The following is an 18,938-nucleotide window of genomic DNA, read 5'->3' as shown; positions in this document are numbered from 1 at the left end:
GAAGGGCACTTCAGGGTTTGCAAACAGGTACCTATCTGCTGGGTCTGGAAGCATGCCTGTGGACAGGTGTTCTCTGTAAGTGGATGTCTGTCTAAATATCTCTTGTGAGGATGAACCATGCTGGGGAATTGAGCCACTGATTGATCACCAGATTGGCAGCACAGGCCGAGTCCCCCTATTTGTGTCACCCCTTTGGCCTTTGGCTTCTTTCTCAGAGTATGATGTTTTTCAAGATTACATACTGTTAAGTAATCAGAATGTCGCGTGGTGGCTGCTGTTTTAAAACAACATTCCTGGATCCCAGGTTGGAAACACTAATCCCTATGGTGGCCATCAGGCATTGTGATCCATCTTGACAATGGATCTTTACAGTGGAGAAGGATCAAAGAAATAACCAATCTTTTGAGAGTCAAAATATTACTAGAGCAATTCCACTATAGCAGGCCACTAAAGCATGGCTCGAGTTAGGCAGGCCAGATCTTGGTGTACTTGGTGTAATGGGTTGAAGCTCGAATTGATGCACTGAGGTCCCAAGCACATGAGGCTAAATAGTAATTGGACCATACTCTATTAATATATATGCTTGGAGGAAGAATAGCCCCCACCCATTCTTTGTGCAAGTCCTGATGTGTTGTATAGAAAATGATGATTTTGGTGGGTGGAGGCAAAGGGGCGGGGAGAAGAGGGGAAAGAGACGGCTGGCTGGCTTCTGGGCTGGTCCAGAAGCCATTCTGGACTCAGCAGCACATTGCTATCACAATCCCCCCTTCACCTCTGATCCTTCTTCAACCTGAGACACATTTTTTTTCTTTAATTTTTAATAGCTTTTTATTTACAAGTTCTATGCATGGGTAATTTTACAGCATTGACAATTGCCAAACCTTTTATTCCAATTTTTCCCCTCCCATAGATGGCAGGATGACCAATACATGTTAAATATATTAAAGTATAAATTAAATACAAAATAAGTATACATGTCTAAACTGTTATTTTGCTGTATAAAAATAATCGAAATCTGAAATATTGTACAATTAGCCTGTGAAGGAAATCAAAAATGCAGGCAGGCAAAAATATAGAGATTGGGAATTCTATGTAATGGTTCTTAGTCATCTCCCATAGTTCTTTCGCTGGGTGTAGCTGGTTCAGTTCATTTCTGCTCCACTGGAACTGATTTGGTTCATCTCACTGCTGAAGATGGCTAGGTCTATCATAATTGATCATCATATAGTATTGTTGCTGAAGTATATAATAATCTCCTGGCCCTGCTCGTTTCACTCAGCATCAGTTCATGTAAGTCTCTCCAGGCTTTCTGAAATCATCCTGCTGGTCATTTCTTACCGAACAATAATATTCCATGATATTCATATACCACAATTTATTCAGCCATTCTCCAACTGATGGGCATCTATTCAGTTTCCAGTTTCTGGCCACTGCAAAGAGGGCTGCCATAAACATTTTAGCACATAAAGATCTCTTTTCTTTATGATCTCTTTGGAATATAAGCCCAATAGTAACACTGCTGCATCAAAAGTTATGCACAGTTTGATAACTTTTTGAGCATAGTTCCAAATTTCTCTCCAGAATGGTTGGATGTGTATTCACAGTTCCACCAATAATGTATCAGTGTCCCTGTTTTCCCACATCCCCTCCAACATTCCGCATTTTCTTTCCCTGTCATTCTAGCCAGTCTGACAGGCGTGTAGTGTCTTAATCAGAGTTGTCTTAATTTGCATTTCTCTGATTAATAATGACTTGGAGCATCTTTTCATATGGCTAGAAATAGTTTCAATTTCTTCATCTGAGAATTGTCTTTTCATATCCTTTGACCATTTATCAATTGGAGAATGCTTGATTTCTTATAGAGTCAATTCTCTATATATTTTGGAAATGAGGCCTTTATCAGAACCTTTGACTGTAAAAATGTTTTCTCAGTTTATTGCTTCTTAGGGCACATTTCTTAACTTTTCATTGGTTTCATCACTAATCCGTATGTTCCTCCAGACCATTTCTCCTAGAATTTATTTTGAGCAGTATCCCAATTTATATAGTACTTTAAAGTTAACAAAATATTTTTCTCAGCAGCTTCTACATATGGATTATTGTTCCCATTTTACAAAGAAAGGGACAAAATTTCAAGCGATGATGACATTCCAATCAGTCAGCAAGCATTTATTAAGAACTTGCTATGTGCCAGGCATTGTGCCAAGCACTGGAAGAACAATGAAAGGCATTCTAAAAGAGGAGATACTGTTCAGATAGCTAGGTACCAATTCCTCTCCAGCCTATTCATTACATAGAGAGAATCAAGCACATGTTATGATAGCCAAGAGTTTGGACCATTTCTCTATTAGGAGCAAACTCTTATACTTAACTCAGCAGGTAAAGAGTTTGTACAGAATAGATTGAAGATAATTTAAAATGAGTGGACTAGCCAGGTGGGTGGAATGGGAAGAGAACCAGCAAAAGCAGGCTGGGGGCACATAAGATGCAAAGGTGGGAAGATAAAGAAAAGAGGAGAGAGTACCAGGGTGGGGTGGGGGTGGAGGGACAAGGAATAAAAAAAAATGGAGAAGTTAGAAAGGGCCAGTTTTATAGATGCCAGAAGAAGATTTTATTTTATAATTCATTCAGGAGGAAATACCAGTGGAGCGCATTAGGAGGGTGACCAAAGTTATCTAACTAGAAAAGTGACAGGTGGGCTTGGAGCCTATATCCTCTGATTCCATATTCGCTAATTTATTTCAATATAATTCAAGAGCTGTGATTGATAGTTGGTCATTTTTCCAGCTATAAGTGTTCCTTCAAATCTCATGCTACTAGACTTTGACATCTTAAAAACCAGTATGAGTGATCTCTGATTTCATGTTTCAGTCTCCATTGTCACATTCTCAATTTTGAGAAGTCTTGTGACAATAGTGTGCAGGGGACTGGCCTTAGAGTTAAAATGAATCCTGATCATGAAATTCACTATTACTTGACAATTTACTCATCTCTCTGAGGCTTATTTACTAGGTTTCCAAGTGTAACAGCAAAAACTTGGTCAAACCCAGGTTCTCCCTTTAAGAAATTCCAAAATATTTATTATATTGGTTTTGAAAGAAGACAAATTTACCTTCTTTTCCTCTTACAGAAGACTAATTTTTATCAGAAGTAACTTGAAAAAATACACTTCAGGATTGTATGTTGATCAAGTAACTTGGCTCTTCTCAGCAAGTCAATGGTCCAAGGCAATTCCAATAAAAATGGAATGTGCCATCTGCATCCAGAGAGAGCAAGCTATGAAGACTGAATGCAGATTGAAACAATTTTCACCCTTTTTTCTTGTTTTGTTTTTTTTCTCATAGTTTTTCCCTTTTCTGATTTTTCTCTACCTGACTCATGGAAATATATAAAAAATTAATATTAATGTGTACCACCTAAATTTTTTTTAATTTTAAAAAAAGGAAAATGCATGTTAGATTTTATTGAAGCAAATTTTTGTAGATAACTCAGTCATAAGTAGTATTTTTTTCCTGTGACTTATATTAATACTTTATTTTTCAGTGTGCAATTCTATCACCAGCCTTTAAAGTTCGTGAATTTTCCATCACAGATGTTGTTCCCTATTCAATAACATTAAGATGGAAGTCATCTTTTGAGGATGGAACTGGGTAAGTCTGCCTTTAAACTCGTGTTTAGCAATTAACAAATCAGTTAGATAAATTAATTAAGCCTCAGTTTCTTAAAAGAATTCTAAGATATCAGGAAATCAGACCATTCAGAAAAAGGGAAAATAATGACATTGGTAACTTTGAAGTTTTGAGTTTTAGGACTAAATAAGAAAATAGCAAAATGTAGGTTATCAAATCCTATTTTAATTATATATATGTTCTATTTTGAGAAAAGAAGTCTAACCTCATAAAAGTGAATTACTTATTCTAATTTTATATTTTTGTTTCTCAAACAGTTAAATAAATTACATTTGAATTTAAACTGTTTTCTTATTAAAATAGGCCTTCTCCCAGGTTTTAAAAATTTTTAAGTATCAAGTTTTCCAACTTAAACATTAATAGTTTAAATTTTAACTTAAATTTTACAAAAATTGCATTTCCTGTTGTGCAAAATGAGTTACATCTATGTAATGTAAAAAAAATTTTTTCAAAGTTTTTAATTTTAATATTTAAAATTTTCTCAAGCCTACTACAGAGCCATTTCTTTAATTCCTTGGCTAAGCCTCCTTCCCCCCTCCCCCCCAAAAAAAAAAAGTTTCCTTACCCAAGTTTTTTTGTTTTGGAGAGAGAATAGTATTTTATTTAATGTTTCTACTCTCAATTATGTTATCAATTCACTTGGGTTTTGTGTGACTGCCTTCTGATCAGTGACTTCTGTTTTAGTCCCCAAATGCCTAGCACATAGTTGACATTTAATTAGTAGTTATTGACTGGTTAATATAATGTTTCTGAGGGAAAGTGTTTTTGAATTTCATTCATAAAAATTTTTAGAATATAATTTGTTTGTTAAGGACAGCTTTGAATATACCTGTCCTAGTTCTGGCAAAATCCCGTCAAATTTCTTTTATAGGACTGTATGTCATAAACCCTGAAGAGAGATCATCTTAGCCTGTGGCCTCCCAAATGTTATGTGATCAACAAATCAGAAAATGGGAAAGATGGGATTTGTCTTCACCAAAATCAATACCCACTAAATATACTTTTCCATAACACTTCTCTACTCTGTCCACTATTTCCCCTATACAAGTTATGGACCCTATTCTTTCTTAGCTGAGTGTTGATCTCTCGTGGCCATTATAATTTAACCCCAACTCAAATACTACTTGCAGCAGCAGCTCCTATTGGGGAAAATGCTCCCTACCTTCAGCATATACCCTGCATTACCCCATGGCTATGGAAAATGCCCCTCAGAGGTCATGGTCTTAATTCTGGAGCAGTGTAGTGGTTTTGAGTAGTACAGAGTATGTTGCATTTTATCAGCAGGCATGGATAGTTTGGAGCAATATATTACATCATATTTATATCTTTACTCTTATTCCTTCTCCAGACTACTTTACTATCTAAAGTAATACTATCCTTCCAGTTTTTCCTTTCTCCAGGTTACAACTTAAATGTATTCAATTCCTAATTGTCTCACCCCGTATAACCAATTCATTGCCAAGTTTTATTTTTTTTTCTCCTCTATATGTCTCATTTCTGTTTTTGTTCTTATAGCTACCAGTCCTAGTTCAGACTCTCATCACTTCTCACCTAGACTGTTTCAAGGGCCTCTTAATTTATCTTTCTCAAGCCTTTCTCTTGTCTCATTCATCATCCACCCAGCTGCTCAGGTTTGAGCATGCTACTTGAACTACTAAATAAACATCATCTCTTCCCCATTGAATGTAGGCTCAGATATTATTTCTTCTTCATTTCATTTTTTTTAACTTTAAGAATTTTTTAAGTTTCATAATCCAATTTATCCAATTAGTCAACTAGCATTTATAAAGCACCTGTTCTTATTGGCCACTGTCTTTGCCTCACTGCTGCTTCTTGTCCTTCTTGCCTTCCCCTCCATATTGAAAAAGAAAGAAAAACAAAACCTTTAAAATATGCATAGTCAAGCCAAACAAACTTCCACATTGCTCATGTACAAAAAAATATATTGCAGTCTGCACTCTGAATATATCACCTTTCACCAGGAGGTGGGTAAGCATGCTTTATCATGAGTTCTCTGAATTATAGTTGCTTATTACCCTAATCAGATTTCAGAAGTTAGTTGTCTGTACATATTATCAGTTTATGAATTATCTTGGTTCTACTCCTTTTATTCTGAATCAGTATATACAAGTCTCTGGTTTCTCTGAAACTATTCCCTTGTGTCTTTTATAGCACAGCAATCTTCTACTGCACTTATAGCCATCCATTCAGTTCAGCCATTCTTAGGTGATGGGCACCCTTTTTGTTCCCAGTTCTTTGCCACATCAAAAAGAGTTATTTTAAAATTTTTTGATACATTCTTAGAGTTTGTTTTATTTAAAACTAACCCCTCACTTAATTTATCATCCTTTTCATTTTCTCTTTTATTTTTTCTATTGGGTGACATGTATTTATATATTAAACATGTATATATGCTTCCCTGCTTTGACCAATTCAGATGACAGAGCAGTTCAAGAAGTGTCACCCACTTCATACTCTTGTTTGTATGGCATTCATGTTGGACATTCTGAAAATGTAAGACAATTTCCCCCAACATTCATCTCTCTCACATTCTTTCCTGCCCCTTTCCTTCTCCATTCCTTTTCCCTTCTTTTTACATTAAGGTCATGAAGATATAACAGAACTAATCCTTTGTCTTATATGATTAGATTCCCTCTATGGACCCAATGATGACATGTGTCCTCTCCCCAAATTAGAATGTAAGCAGTTTCTTCTTAATTAGTCCTTTTTCTTTGTTTACCTCTTGTAGATTCTTCATGTTTACACTGCAGAGTTTTTCCATAGCTCTGGTCTTCATCAGGAATGCTTAAAATGTACCTATTTTTGAAAGTCCATTCTTTTCCCCTGTATTTTTGGAAGTCCATTCTTTTCCCCTGTAAGTTTATGTTCAATTTTGCTAAGTAAGCTATTTTTGGTTATTAAACCTAGATTCTTTACCTTCTGCAATGCCATATTCCAAGCTCTCTGTTACTTTATAGAAGTGGCTGCTATCTCTTTTGTGAATCTTACTGTGGCTCCTTGGCACTTGAAATCTTTTTTTTTTTTTTTTTTTCTGATTGCTTATGGCATTGTTTCCTTGACCTGGAGCTCTGGATTTTGGCTGTGATGTTTCTGAGAGGTTTCTTTCAGAAGATGATTGGTGGATTTTCACTTTTCTCTTTGCTTCTAAAAGATCTGGGCAGTTTTCTTTTAGAATTTCTTGAAATAAAATTTCTTTTAAAAAAAAGTTTCATGATTTTCAGATGTGTATACAGAGATTCTTAAATTCCTTCTTTTTTGTTTCCCAGGTCAGTTGTTTTTGCTATGAGATACTTTACATTTTCTTGAACTTGTGTCAGTTTTTTTTTTTCCTTTTTACTTTGTTTTCATGTTTGTTCTTGTCTCTTAGGAGTCGTTGGCTTCTATTCGATCCATTCCAATTTTCAGGAGGCTTATTGCTTGGACAAGATTTTGTACTTCTTGTTCTAAGTTATTTCCTTTCCAATGCTTTCCTCAATATCTTTCATTTAATTGATTAAAAACATTTAAAAACCCTGCTATCACATCTTCCAAAGATTCTAATTGGATTTGTGCCCAAGCTGTTATTCTTTGAAACTTTGCTTGAAGATATTTGGGAATCATTCTCTTCTGGGTTTATGTCTTGAATGTCTCTGGCATCATAATAGTTTTCTATGACAAATTGGGATTTTTTTTTATCTGTTCATTTTTCCAGTATGATATTAGGGCTTCCAAATTTTTATGGGGAAAGTCTGGGCTGCTCCTGTTAACTGCTTTTTTTGGGATATGGAATGTTATGTCGTTCCAATATCTCAGAGACAGGTTAGACTAGGGACCTGCAAGCTTTCTGTAATTCCAGAGTAGTATGGTCAAGGGCAAAGTGACTGCTACCCTCTTGTCTGAATTCTACAAGTCCCTGGCCTGGGTTTGTATCTAAGCAAAGATAAAAGTTCTAATAGATGTTGCTAAACTCAGCCACTCTTTATCTGGAAAGTTCTGCTGGCTCTGAGGGAAGAACCATAGATTCCCCTGTGATCTGGGATTGCTCCTCCAGTTTTTCTTCTGCAACCCTCAGCTGAGCTGTAAGCTAGAATTTCTATTGGCTTCTTGGCAGCTTGATATATTGCATAGTTCTTGTTACTGTTCCTTGCCCCAGATGACTCCCCTAGGCAGATGGCCTCTTCCAGCCCCCTACTCCCACTTCTCTTCCTATTTAATTTCCTTTGGATACTGAACAGGGTTAGACCTTTCTAATCTGCTTCCTCTAGTTCCTTGCCTATGATCATAGCCTCAGTATATTTGTGGACAAACCTCTCTGAGGTCTGTCTACTGATGCCAACTTGGGCAGGGAAATTGACTTACTGTGATTATTCTCTATTTTTCCATCCATCTTGGATTTCCCAATCAGGATTCTGCATTTTCTAAATCCAATTGTTAGGGTGAAAGTTAACTTACTATTTACTACTACTGTACTTTGCCCCAGATGTTCTTTAGCCATACCCTTTTTCTTGATTTGTATTTTCCCCACCTTAAAATGAGGATGTTGGATTAATTGAATAATTGAATGTCTTTTCCACTAAAATGTTAAAATCATGCAAATAGTGATAATGATGCCTCTCCCCAATGATTATAGATGAAACATTTTTTAAAATACAGAGAAGGTAACTCACATCGGGAATGGGTTAAATTGGCAACATTACATATATACCATGAAGGGTATAACTCACTCCAAAATCTATAAACAGATTATGAGAGGGAGGGATGGGCAGATGGGAAAGCAAAGAGTGAGGGAAGAAGACAGGGGAGAGATTCATGGGTGGGAAGAGATTAATTTAATATGAAGGCAAGTTAAGGAGCAGAATTAAGAGTCAAAAGGCTTAGGAAAAATATGCGTATGTGAGGGCAAAGATGAGCAATGTTTGTGTGTATGTGTGTATATATCTACATATGTATATAACAATATATCCTATCTTAAAACTATATCCTGCTTAGGGGTGGGGAGGAGATGAAAGGGGAAAAAATTAAAAAGAAAGTAAAAAAGGTATATAACAGAGAACAAAAGAACAATTTACAAGAAAGTAAAGAAAAGATACACTCGTGAATATAATGTCTTCTACTAATATATGTACTTTCTTGAACTGGTAATTTGTTGTTACATATTTTGAATCCTCCCTGATGTTCTGCTGGACACATGATAGTGTTTTCTTTTGTATCATTTTGTATTCCATTTCTGTTTTTCTGTTTTCTTATTCTGTTTCTTTAAATAAATTTGAAAAAAATTATAGAGAGAATGTAGAAGGTAAAAAGATATAGTCAACTAAGGTAGTCGTGATACTACCATGTTGATGTATTCTTTTTTATTATTCTAGATTTTTATTTACAAGGTATATGCATGGGTAATTTTTCAACATTGACACTTGCAAAATTTTTTATTCCAATTTTTCCCCTCCTCCCCCCCATGCTAGGTAGACTAATACATGTTAAATATGTTAAAGTATATGTTAAATACAATATATGTATACATACATGTTGATATATTCTTGAAAGTAGCCTAAGGTGGTGGAGTGTTAGATTTGGAGAAGGGAAGACTTGAATTTGAATCTTTCCTCAGATGTTAGCTGTATAACCCTATCATTTCAATTCTGCCTACCTCAGTTTCCTTATTTAAAAGACAGAAATAATTTAAAATGCACCTGCTTCAGCAAGGTATTTTGTGAGAGATAACACATGTGTAAAGTACTTTTCAAACATTAAGGCTCAATACAAATAAATGCTATTTAGAGAAACTAGTTGTGCAGAGTAGAGGTGATTCACAGTTTTATATGCATTCTTTTTCTGTTTTGTATTTGGAAGTATTGTTTCCCAGTTATATAACATGATATAATAAAGGAAAAAAAATTTAAAAGATATAAAACTAAAACTTTGTTTCTGAACTTGTGGAAGTGGAGAAGGAACAAAGTATTGGTAGTAATAAAGAATTTCCTCTTAATAAGTTTATGGCTTTTTCTTCTTCTTATATATGATGAGCACTTCTGTGCCTTGTTTTAGGAGAATATCAGCCTTCAGATATACATTGAATGACATCAGTTATTTAGTAGTCTTTCAGTTTTTGATCATTATAACTAGGTATTTGCAATGACTCAACACTTTAAAATGTAAGTAATTATGACTGTGGGCATCTGTCATTCTTTTCTTTAGGGAATGTGAAGTGTTCTGTAAGAACCATCCTGCTCCATTCTCAAAAGTTATTACCTTTCACAAGAAGGAACCATTTGAACTAGAAGCATATTATACGAGTCCACATGAAGTGCCTTATCCTGATCCCCGAATTGGTAAGAGAGAATTCAAGAGGATGGTATTTACGAAAAAAAGAAAAATGTTTACACTATTACTGATAGTTTGAAATTGATCTGGTCCAAGGCTGCAAGACTATAAAATGTGAACCTTCAATGTTTAATTTAAGTCCTTTCTGCTGTTAAGATTTTATGTCCCTTAAAAAAATATTGATGATGTTCTATTTTTACATCTCTTTTATTACTTCTGAATGTATCCCTTTACTTTAATGCCTAAATCCTAACCCCTGCCACAAAAAATGTTAAAAGGAGTGAAAAAACAATTTAAAAAAATTTTAACTCTTTAGTGGAACCAGATAGGTGAGAGCATACACAAGGTTTCACATACCATTTCCTTTTACAAAATAAAGTGACTTAGTGCTGATTTTTTTACATAGAGTTCAGTGGGCATTTTTATTTTATTTACTATTTTTGAGGGAGTAGATGCTCGTATGTAAAATATCATCTACTCACATATGTTGAGTTTAGGTTATCTTCATCCCTTTTGTGAATATCCTATTTAAATGTCCTCAGTTTAAGAAACCATTTACCTAAAAAGTAACTGAGGTTCTACAGTCAGATAGTTATATATTACTGTTTTGCCTACAAGCAGAATTTGCTTTCTTATAATTTTGGTATTTTTAACACTTTTCCCCTCTCCCCCTCACTTCAACTTTGTGATTAGCAGTAACTGGGGTAAGTACTGTTTGATTAATCATATAAAAATATTACCTGTAGTTCATGTTAGTGAGCTTGAGAGCCTGTAGAGCCATATTTTTCAGCTGTGCTCTTCTGTGACCAGAAGAACCCCCCCCTCCCCAGTATGACTTGACAGATAGTATTTGAGAAGAGTAATAGTTTTAATTTTTTTAATTATATAAACTTCAGATGGGATTTAAAATAGCTTTTAAGACAACATCTTACAACATATAACAAGGTAAATTCTATATAAATAATCTGAATATTAAAAAGTTATAAAAAAGGAGAATTGAAGGTTAAGTTTCTGGCCAAATCAGTACAGATAGAATTTAGAAGGAAATGTGGCTTGAGAAAAAACTTAACAGAATTTCATAATTTTTATAAAGTATGACTTCCAAAATCAATAACTGACACAAAATATATGATTAAGCCATTTCTCCGTTAGACTAAAGAATAATTTAAAAGTTTTCAAAAGAAAATATACAAACTTATCAATAACTACCTGAAAAGATGTTTTAGGTTGTCAATAAACATAGAAATATGACTTTTAAAACCTGAGTCATCTCAGGTCCATGAAGCTATGCAGGTTGCTGCTAATTCTTACTATAATTCATTTATTGGTAGAGCTATGAAATGGTTCAGCAATTCTGTAAAATAATTAGAGATCATTCCACAAAAGTCACTAAGTTTTTCATGCCCATAGCTAAATTGTTCAATGCCAATATTACAATTTTGAGACTGTCCTAAAGAGATTAACAGATATAAGAAGAAACTAATGTACAGACATTTTCATAGTATGATTATTTTAAGGAAAAAGCTGGAGATAAAATGTGCCTTCAAATCATGATCCATGAGTGTCCTGGAATACTGTTATGTTCCCCCCCTCCCCCAAAAGAAAAGAATCTTAGAGAATTGGGGGAAGGGGGAGAAATATTTGTTTGTGGGATAAAGAAAATGCCTGAATGAAAAAGCGAAGTCAGAGAAAAAAGCAAAAAAAAAAAAAAAATCGAGTGGGAAAAAACAAAATAAAACTGGTCAAATACTGTGGTCACTGTTGTAAACATATGGGTAGAGGTGAAGGTCTCAATAAACCTCCTGTCTGTAAAATTATAGCCAGAAGAAATCTTCATTTTAAAGAGGTTTGTTTGGCATTTAGGAGATATTTGGTCAAAGCAAAATGTTTAACTGTCAGTGAATTTCAAATCACTTATACAGATAATGGACTAAAAACTATTTGAAATGGCTATCATAATGATTTTCAGTGGATAGAATTTAGTATAAACTTGATCTCATTACAGAATTAATATTAATATAATTACATATCTAAGATGTGCTCATTGCTTGCTGCTTTGAAATAATGTTATCTTAAATTATGCCACAAAATATAGAAAAACTCTTGAGTTTTTCTTAGTACTTTGGGTAGAAAATTTTAAGGGAGCAACATGAGAAATGTTATTTTTTCTTAAAAAGGAGGTTTTGGAACAGTGGACCTTTCTGAAGACCACCCCAAAGCCTTTTTATAACTAAATTGGCTAGTTAGGCTGTTGTCTTCTCTCATTTTAATTTTGAATGGAAAATGAATGAATTTAAAAATGGAAAACAGGGTTGTTTCTGAAATCCAGCCATCCTATAACATAATAGAGATGTTAAGAATTGGGGATGGCTTCTTTTGATTTTTTCATGCCTTACAGTGTCAGTTTTAGAATCTGTAAGCCTTTGTGGGATACCAGAATTGTGATATTTACCATCTTCACGGCGTTGTTTTTGAATAATAATAACTCAGACTATGTTGTGTTGATTGCAGAGTCAGCCTAAGACATGCTAGAATTTTAAACACATTATGACCAAAGCTTTATAACCTTCTTTTCCCTGAAGGGAACTTCACTATTCAGAATGTTTTTCCCCAGTCTGATGGTGACAGTTCCAAAGTGAAGGTTAAAGTACGTGTTAATATCCATGGTATCTTCAGTGTGGCTAGTGCATCGGTAATTGAGAAGCAAAGTTTGGAAGGGGATCACAGTGATATACCCATGGAAACAGAATCATCATTTAAGAATGAAGGCAAAGATGAGATGGTATGTAAAAATGCCCTTTCAACACTCCTATATTAGACAATATTTCTAGTATCAATACTTTAGTCTTTTAAAAGCAATCTATTTGAGATAACATTATTTAGAGTCTGAATTTTGAAGTATTGAGCTAAAAGTTTGCAGAATTTCTCTGCTTATAAGAATCACCAGGTAACAGTATCAAAGAAGCAGTGCATTTAAATCTCTCTTCTTCAAAATTTTAAGACTTTTTTTAGGGAATAATGTATTTTTCTTTTAAAGTTCTAGATTGTTCGCTCCCTATCCCATACATAGTGGCCATAGCTAGTTTTTCTTAGTAAGAATAACAGTTAAAACAATGTAGTTTATAATGAGCTATCTTTTTAGCTTCATAATAAATGTCATTCATTCAAAATGACTAATGCTGAAGTACATATGTAGATATATTTAAACTAGAATTTGATCTATCTATACTTTCTAGATTTGTGCTAAATAAATTATGCTTTTTTGTTATTCCTCGTTTGGAGCAATTGTTGCAGCATTTGGCAAAGAGTAAATAGCTTTGGGATTTTTACTATGTGTAATAGGACTAAAGTTTAGGTTTTTTTGGATTTGTTCATTTGTATTTCATCTTGAATGTAAATGCTTAGAATGGGCCTTCCATTTTAAGTATTATATTTTGGTTTATTTTGTTTGCTTTTATTAACATAAATCCTTCTAAAAGTGGTCAATCCAACAAATGTCTGCTAAGTGCTTGATACAAAGTACTATATACAAAACTATTAAAAGGGAGTTCTGACCCAAGGAGCAGTGCCTCCTTTCAGAGACAACTGTTGTACAGAATGTTGCCATCTCTTGCTTTTCTCATTACTTAGGCTAAAGTACTAAATTTAATGTGACTTACTTAACTTGTAACTTGTTTGTATGTCATCCTCTTAGTAGGCTTATATATAAACCTACTGTGTGTGTGTGTGTGTATAGTGTTAGTGGAGAGGTCCCAAATTATGTTAACTTACTTTTGACTTAAGAATCACTTTTTGAATTTAATGATTTCATTCTGACAAGTATCCTATATAATATTGGACTTTTTTTTTAATAAAAAATTGCTTTCATGATTATTTCTCCACTATAATCACACTCCTTTGATTTGTTTAAATGCTGGTGTTTTTACTACTTAAGATATGCTTGGTTTCCTTTTTAAAAAACAAATTTGAGGTTTAGAATTGAAATAGACACCAAAAATGAGAAATCAGAATTGACTAGCACACTTTAAAACCCTACCTGTGATCCTGCTAATCCAAAAGGAAATTGCTATGGTTTTGTACTATTAAAATTGTCCACAAATATTTTACAAAATGAAATCTGTTAAATTTTAGCAAAAAAATAAATCTTAATTAGAACTTAGAATCCTTGTAATAAGGTTCATAGATCTGTGTTACATTGATCTCTGACCTGGAAGGAATGGAAAAGCACTTTTCAGGTTGTTCTATATGTGCCAAGCCTTGTCCCAAGCACTGGAGATACATACATGGGCAGAAAACATCTAAAGGACAACCTGTCACCTTAGAAATTATACAGGCAAAGATAACACATAAGGTGGCAGCCAGACTACCTGTCTGGGAAATCATAGAGATGTTGATTAGACGCAATTTGATGGAGATAGAGTTTCTAAGAATCTTAAATGGATTTGGTTGTTGTTGCCAGAATAAGTGGTAAACAAGAAGGGGAAGAGTGGTGACTAAGGTGTGTGTATTATGGCCAGTCAGGGGCCAATTTATCTGTGATGAGCTCTTGGCAATCAGAAGAGCACAACTTCAAGCTACTGGAACTGTTGTGAATAATAGATACTCCAATATACATACACAGAAGAGAGAAGTAGTATGTCCATTTTATAGGATTTTTGTTTTGGGGTTTTTTGTTTTTAAATTTCTTGAAGATTCCTTTTTATTATTCTTTCTTCCATAGAATGGATTTAAATTTATATTTTATTTGGTGAAAAAAGAGCAGTTCTCATGCAGATATAAAACAGAATATGGTTATATAATGATAACAATCTCTATCCATTTTTAAGTTATTTCCCTGTCTACGTTCTGGACCTTCTCCATTCTTTACAAACACTGTGGTGTCTCCTGACTTAAAAATGTAGTTTGGGGCAAAAAGAAAGGAAAACTAGTCAATCCTGAAGGAAGCTTACAGAGCATCAGGGTTGTTTTGGCACGGTCATGTCAAGTATGTTGAAGTTAGAAAAAGAAATTATAAATAATGAGGACTTGAATACCATGTACAGATCTCTCTTTTTCTTGGTATGTGGAAATGTTTTTGTTTGCCTAGAATGTCCATTAAAAAGAAAACATGGATATACAAGACTGTATGAAACAATTAAAAACTCTTAGGCATTAGTCATTTTTTCAGCATTGCCAAGGGATGAATGAAGGTTGGTAGAATTCCAAAGTGACTTTTTTTTCAGGTAATAGATATTTATCTCTTTCAGCATTTTTTTTTTTTTTTGCTTTGCCTCTTAAGCAGAGGGCATAGCTTGTAACTTAGCCTTTAATAATTAATGCTCAGATGTCTTCTCTGTCGTCTTTCTATTCTTCTATCCTGATGCCTCCCCATGTAGAAGCAGGATAACCAGACTGTCCAAATGATTTCTAAAATGAGAATGGCCTGAGGGATTGTACTGTTTGTGAGGTGTGCACAGGGTGCCTGCACTCTTTCCTTTTTTTAGAGTCATTCTCTGTTCCACATTGTAGTTTGCTTAAACTGACTTCTGGCCAAGTGGCTTTTCACACAAGTTATATATTGGGAGTAACCCTTCAAAACAGGGATCCCTCCTACATACATATTCTTGGATCCCTGTTGGGGATCCTAGCCTCCTGACTGCTGCTTGTACAGGACACTCTATCTCCAAAATCTTAAGCATGTTCTCTGGCTGTCTCTCCCCCCTCCCCCCCCCCCCCCCCCCCCCCCCCCCCCCCCCCCCCCCCCCCGCCTAGAATGCTCCCTTGACTCCTCTTTGCCCCACTTTCTTGCAGGAAGCCTTTCTCATTCTCCTTAATGCCTTCTCTATTAATTTATCCCATCTTATCTTATTTTGTACATGTTGGTTTGCAAATTATCTTCCCTATTAGACTGAAAGCAGGAGCTATAGGATCAATTTTTAATCTTACTTTATATCCCTAGTGTTTAACACAATGTATGGAACATCGTTGGTGCTTAATAATTGCTTGTTGACTTGATTACTTGATTTGACTAGATTTAGTTAGATGTTAAGTTGTTTTTTCATACCAAGTAAGGGCAATTTCTGCCTCAGTGATCTTTAATATATATATATATATATATTTTTTTTTTTTTTTTTAAACTGGCATTGCTTTTAGAGGAATGTTGAATGACCTTTCTTTAGGAAGCACTATGAAGAGATAGGAAAAAAATAGAAAACTCCCTCCTCACTAGGACCTTTACTCTCAAATTCAGGATTCCTCCATGAAAAATACTTAAGGAAATGCCCAATGCAAAAGCAAATGAGTGAAATTTTATATAATGAATACAATAAAGGCTTAAGAGATTTCAAGGTAGTTAGGTGATTGCCAATGAGTGCATAGCTCATTGGACCAGGAGTCAAGAAAGACCCGAGTTCAAACTGGGCCTCAACTATTTACTAGCTGAGTGATTCTGGGCAAATTATTTAATCTCTGCCTCAGTTCAATTATAAGACAAAGTTATTGTATATTATGTAATACACTTCCAGGGACTGTTGTGAGAATCAGATGAGGAATCAGTTGTAAATTTCTTAGTATAGTCACTATCACATATGTAAGTGCTTGCTATTGATATTTTGAACAAGTCTTCATGATGGCATGTCTTGTATTATGTGTACATTTTTTTAAAGGATTTGGAGTCAGGGAGAGTTTCATAAGAGTAGAAGTTGAAATAGTCCTATTTGATGTTTGGTGGCATCTAGACATAGTACAAGGGAAAGATGGCAACAGCTTTGGAATAGTTTTCCTTTCAGTGACAACAGCAGAGCAAACAGAAATACAGATATTAAAAACATAGTAAGTGTTATATACATTTTAATTCAAGATGAAGTACAAATATGCATCATTTTTTGCTTTTTTTTTTTTTTTTAATTTTAATCATAGTAACTGTATACCACATAAATCTGCTGGTGGATTTCCTTCACTAGAGTAGATAATTTTCATATCATGAAGTAATGAGATTAGAGGCTATTTGAATAATAAAGAGAGCTAAAAAGTTACTTTTAAGTGAAAGTGATAGAGTGTGGCAGAAACTCTAAGTGTATCAGGAAATAATATGGAAGGTCAGCTAGTGCCAGGTTAATGGAATGCTTTAAAATACTAGGCAAAAAAAGTGGCCTGAGTAGAAAGGCATTAGAACTGCATGACATGGTCCAAAAAGATAAGGGGAATTAGTCTGGCAACAGTGAGAAAAATTAGAAGAGAATGTGTAGGTGGAAAGACCTGTGAATTACTCAGAAGTTCAGGCAAGAGGCAGTGTAGCCATGACCAGGGTGTTGGCAGATTAAAACAAGATTAAAATTAACAAAATTTAATAACAAAGAAGGTATTAAATGAGAGACTAGGAAGAGTCCAGTATAATCTCATAGTAATACTAATGGTGGGTAGATGAGATAAGAAATAGTGATCCCGTTGAGGAAAATGGTGCGTGCGTGCGTGCGTGCGTGAAGGAGTTAATGAGATGATGAAAGCAACAGGGCACAGAGAAAAATGGTCAGCTGATAGAAGGAAATGCTTGGCAGCAAAAGAGACAAAGGTGTGGTTTGAGAAGTAGGTGGAGAAAAAGAGTAGAGGATAATGTCTCCAAAACCAAGGATGAAGAAGGGAACCAGAGTCAAACTAGAAAGCACTAACGAAAAAGAGTGACTTTAGGGTGGAGGAAGAGCTGGGAAACAATGGATGCACACAAAAAGAAAAACCCATTTGGGAACCAAAATTTACCATAAAAATATTAAGGACAAATTGAATGTGAGATTCATGAATTCTTGAAATTTGGATTTTACTGGATTTTTACAGCATTGATATAATTTATAGTGAATGGAGGACTTCTCAATTCGTAGGTGAATGTTAGTGGTTTGCTGGTTAGTGATTACACCAGATTTAGATTCCAACCTCCCTGACTTGGTAGTGAAACAAGTCTTCCATGACTTTTTGATAACTGTGTTGTCATTTTAAATACACACATACACACCACACACACATTTTGGTGTGTGAGATTATCTCCAGAATAATCTCACCTAATGAAGAGTGTTGGAAGCAATTCTTTGACGTAGCCAATTTTTTTGTGCTTAAAACTTAAGTGCTTCACTAGAGACACTTAAGACTTTGAAATTCTTGCACAACCAGTTGTAAATGTTAAGAGCTATATAGTATTATGACTCAGATATTTTTTTTACCCCCACCATTTTCTTTTCTTTTTTTTTAATTATTAATATAGCTTTCTATTGACAAAACATATATATGGGTAATTTTACAACATTGTCCCTTGCATTCATTTCTGTTCCAACTTTTCCCCTCCCTCCATCTACCTCCTCTCTTAGATGGCAGGCAGTATGACTCAGATTTTTAAAGCAGCAGTCATTGTAATTTTTCTTTTACCCCTGCTTAATTGTATAGAGAATAGCCACAAATACATTTTTAGCCAATATGGCTACATAAACTGCACCTTTTTCATGTGAATTTTTAATTATTCTCTTTAATACCATTTTAATTGTTTTCCTGCTATTACTATACTTTTCCCCAAGGAGAATGGTATCCAAATCATTGGCAAATTACATCAATCAGTGTTGGCCTCCTCACCAGAGAGAAGCAGTTTTAAGTTTTGTCGTGCTTCATTTCTATTTGGACCGTGTTAGAATTTGCTGGAAAAATATTCATTTTCCATATTGCATATTTCCAAGTGTAAAATAAAACCTGAATAGTGATGGTGCCTGTCAGCTTTTTACTCTAGTCGGTGAATTCTGATTTGGAAATTCGACTGTGGGGTACCTTTTTTCTTTTTTAATGTATTCTTAAATGATAAGGGCCATCAAGTCATTGCAGCAGTGTAGATAGGCTTTGTCATTTGCTTTTTCTGTAGCTGTAGTTATTTCAAAAAAATACATATTAAAGTATAGCATCTACATGTCAGTCTTC

The 18,938-nt window shown here is 34.6% G+C and overlaps 1 protein-coding gene across 2 annotated transcripts in view; it reads left to right on the top strand.

Annotated features, from left to right (window-relative positions):
- The window catches only part of HSPA4L (heat shock protein family A (Hsp70) member 4 like), a 66,466-nt gene that overhangs the window by 30,745 nt on the left and 16,783 nt on the right, over positions 1–18,938 (top strand). For both annotated transcript variants that reach the window (XM_031942271.1, XM_031942272.1), the window contains exons 11-13: positions 3,544–3,650; positions 9,885–10,018; positions 12,593–12,792. In XM_031942271.1, the coding sequence (XP_031798131.1) occupies positions 3,544–3,650; positions 9,885–10,018; positions 12,593–12,792 (441 nt within the window). The remainder of the gene's footprint in view (positions 1–3,543; positions 3,651–9,884; positions 10,019–12,592; positions 12,793–18,938) is intronic.

Source organism: Sarcophilus harrisii, chromosome 6 (assembly GCF_902635505.1).
Source record: "Sarcophilus harrisii chromosome 6, mSarHar1.11, whole genome shotgun sequence".
Lineage (NCBI taxonomy): Eukaryota > Metazoa > Chordata > Mammalia > Dasyuromorphia > Dasyuridae > Sarcophilus > Sarcophilus harrisii.
The sequence above is the reverse complement of the archived record's forward strand: the minus strand, read 5'-3'. Positions and strand labels throughout refer to the sequence as shown.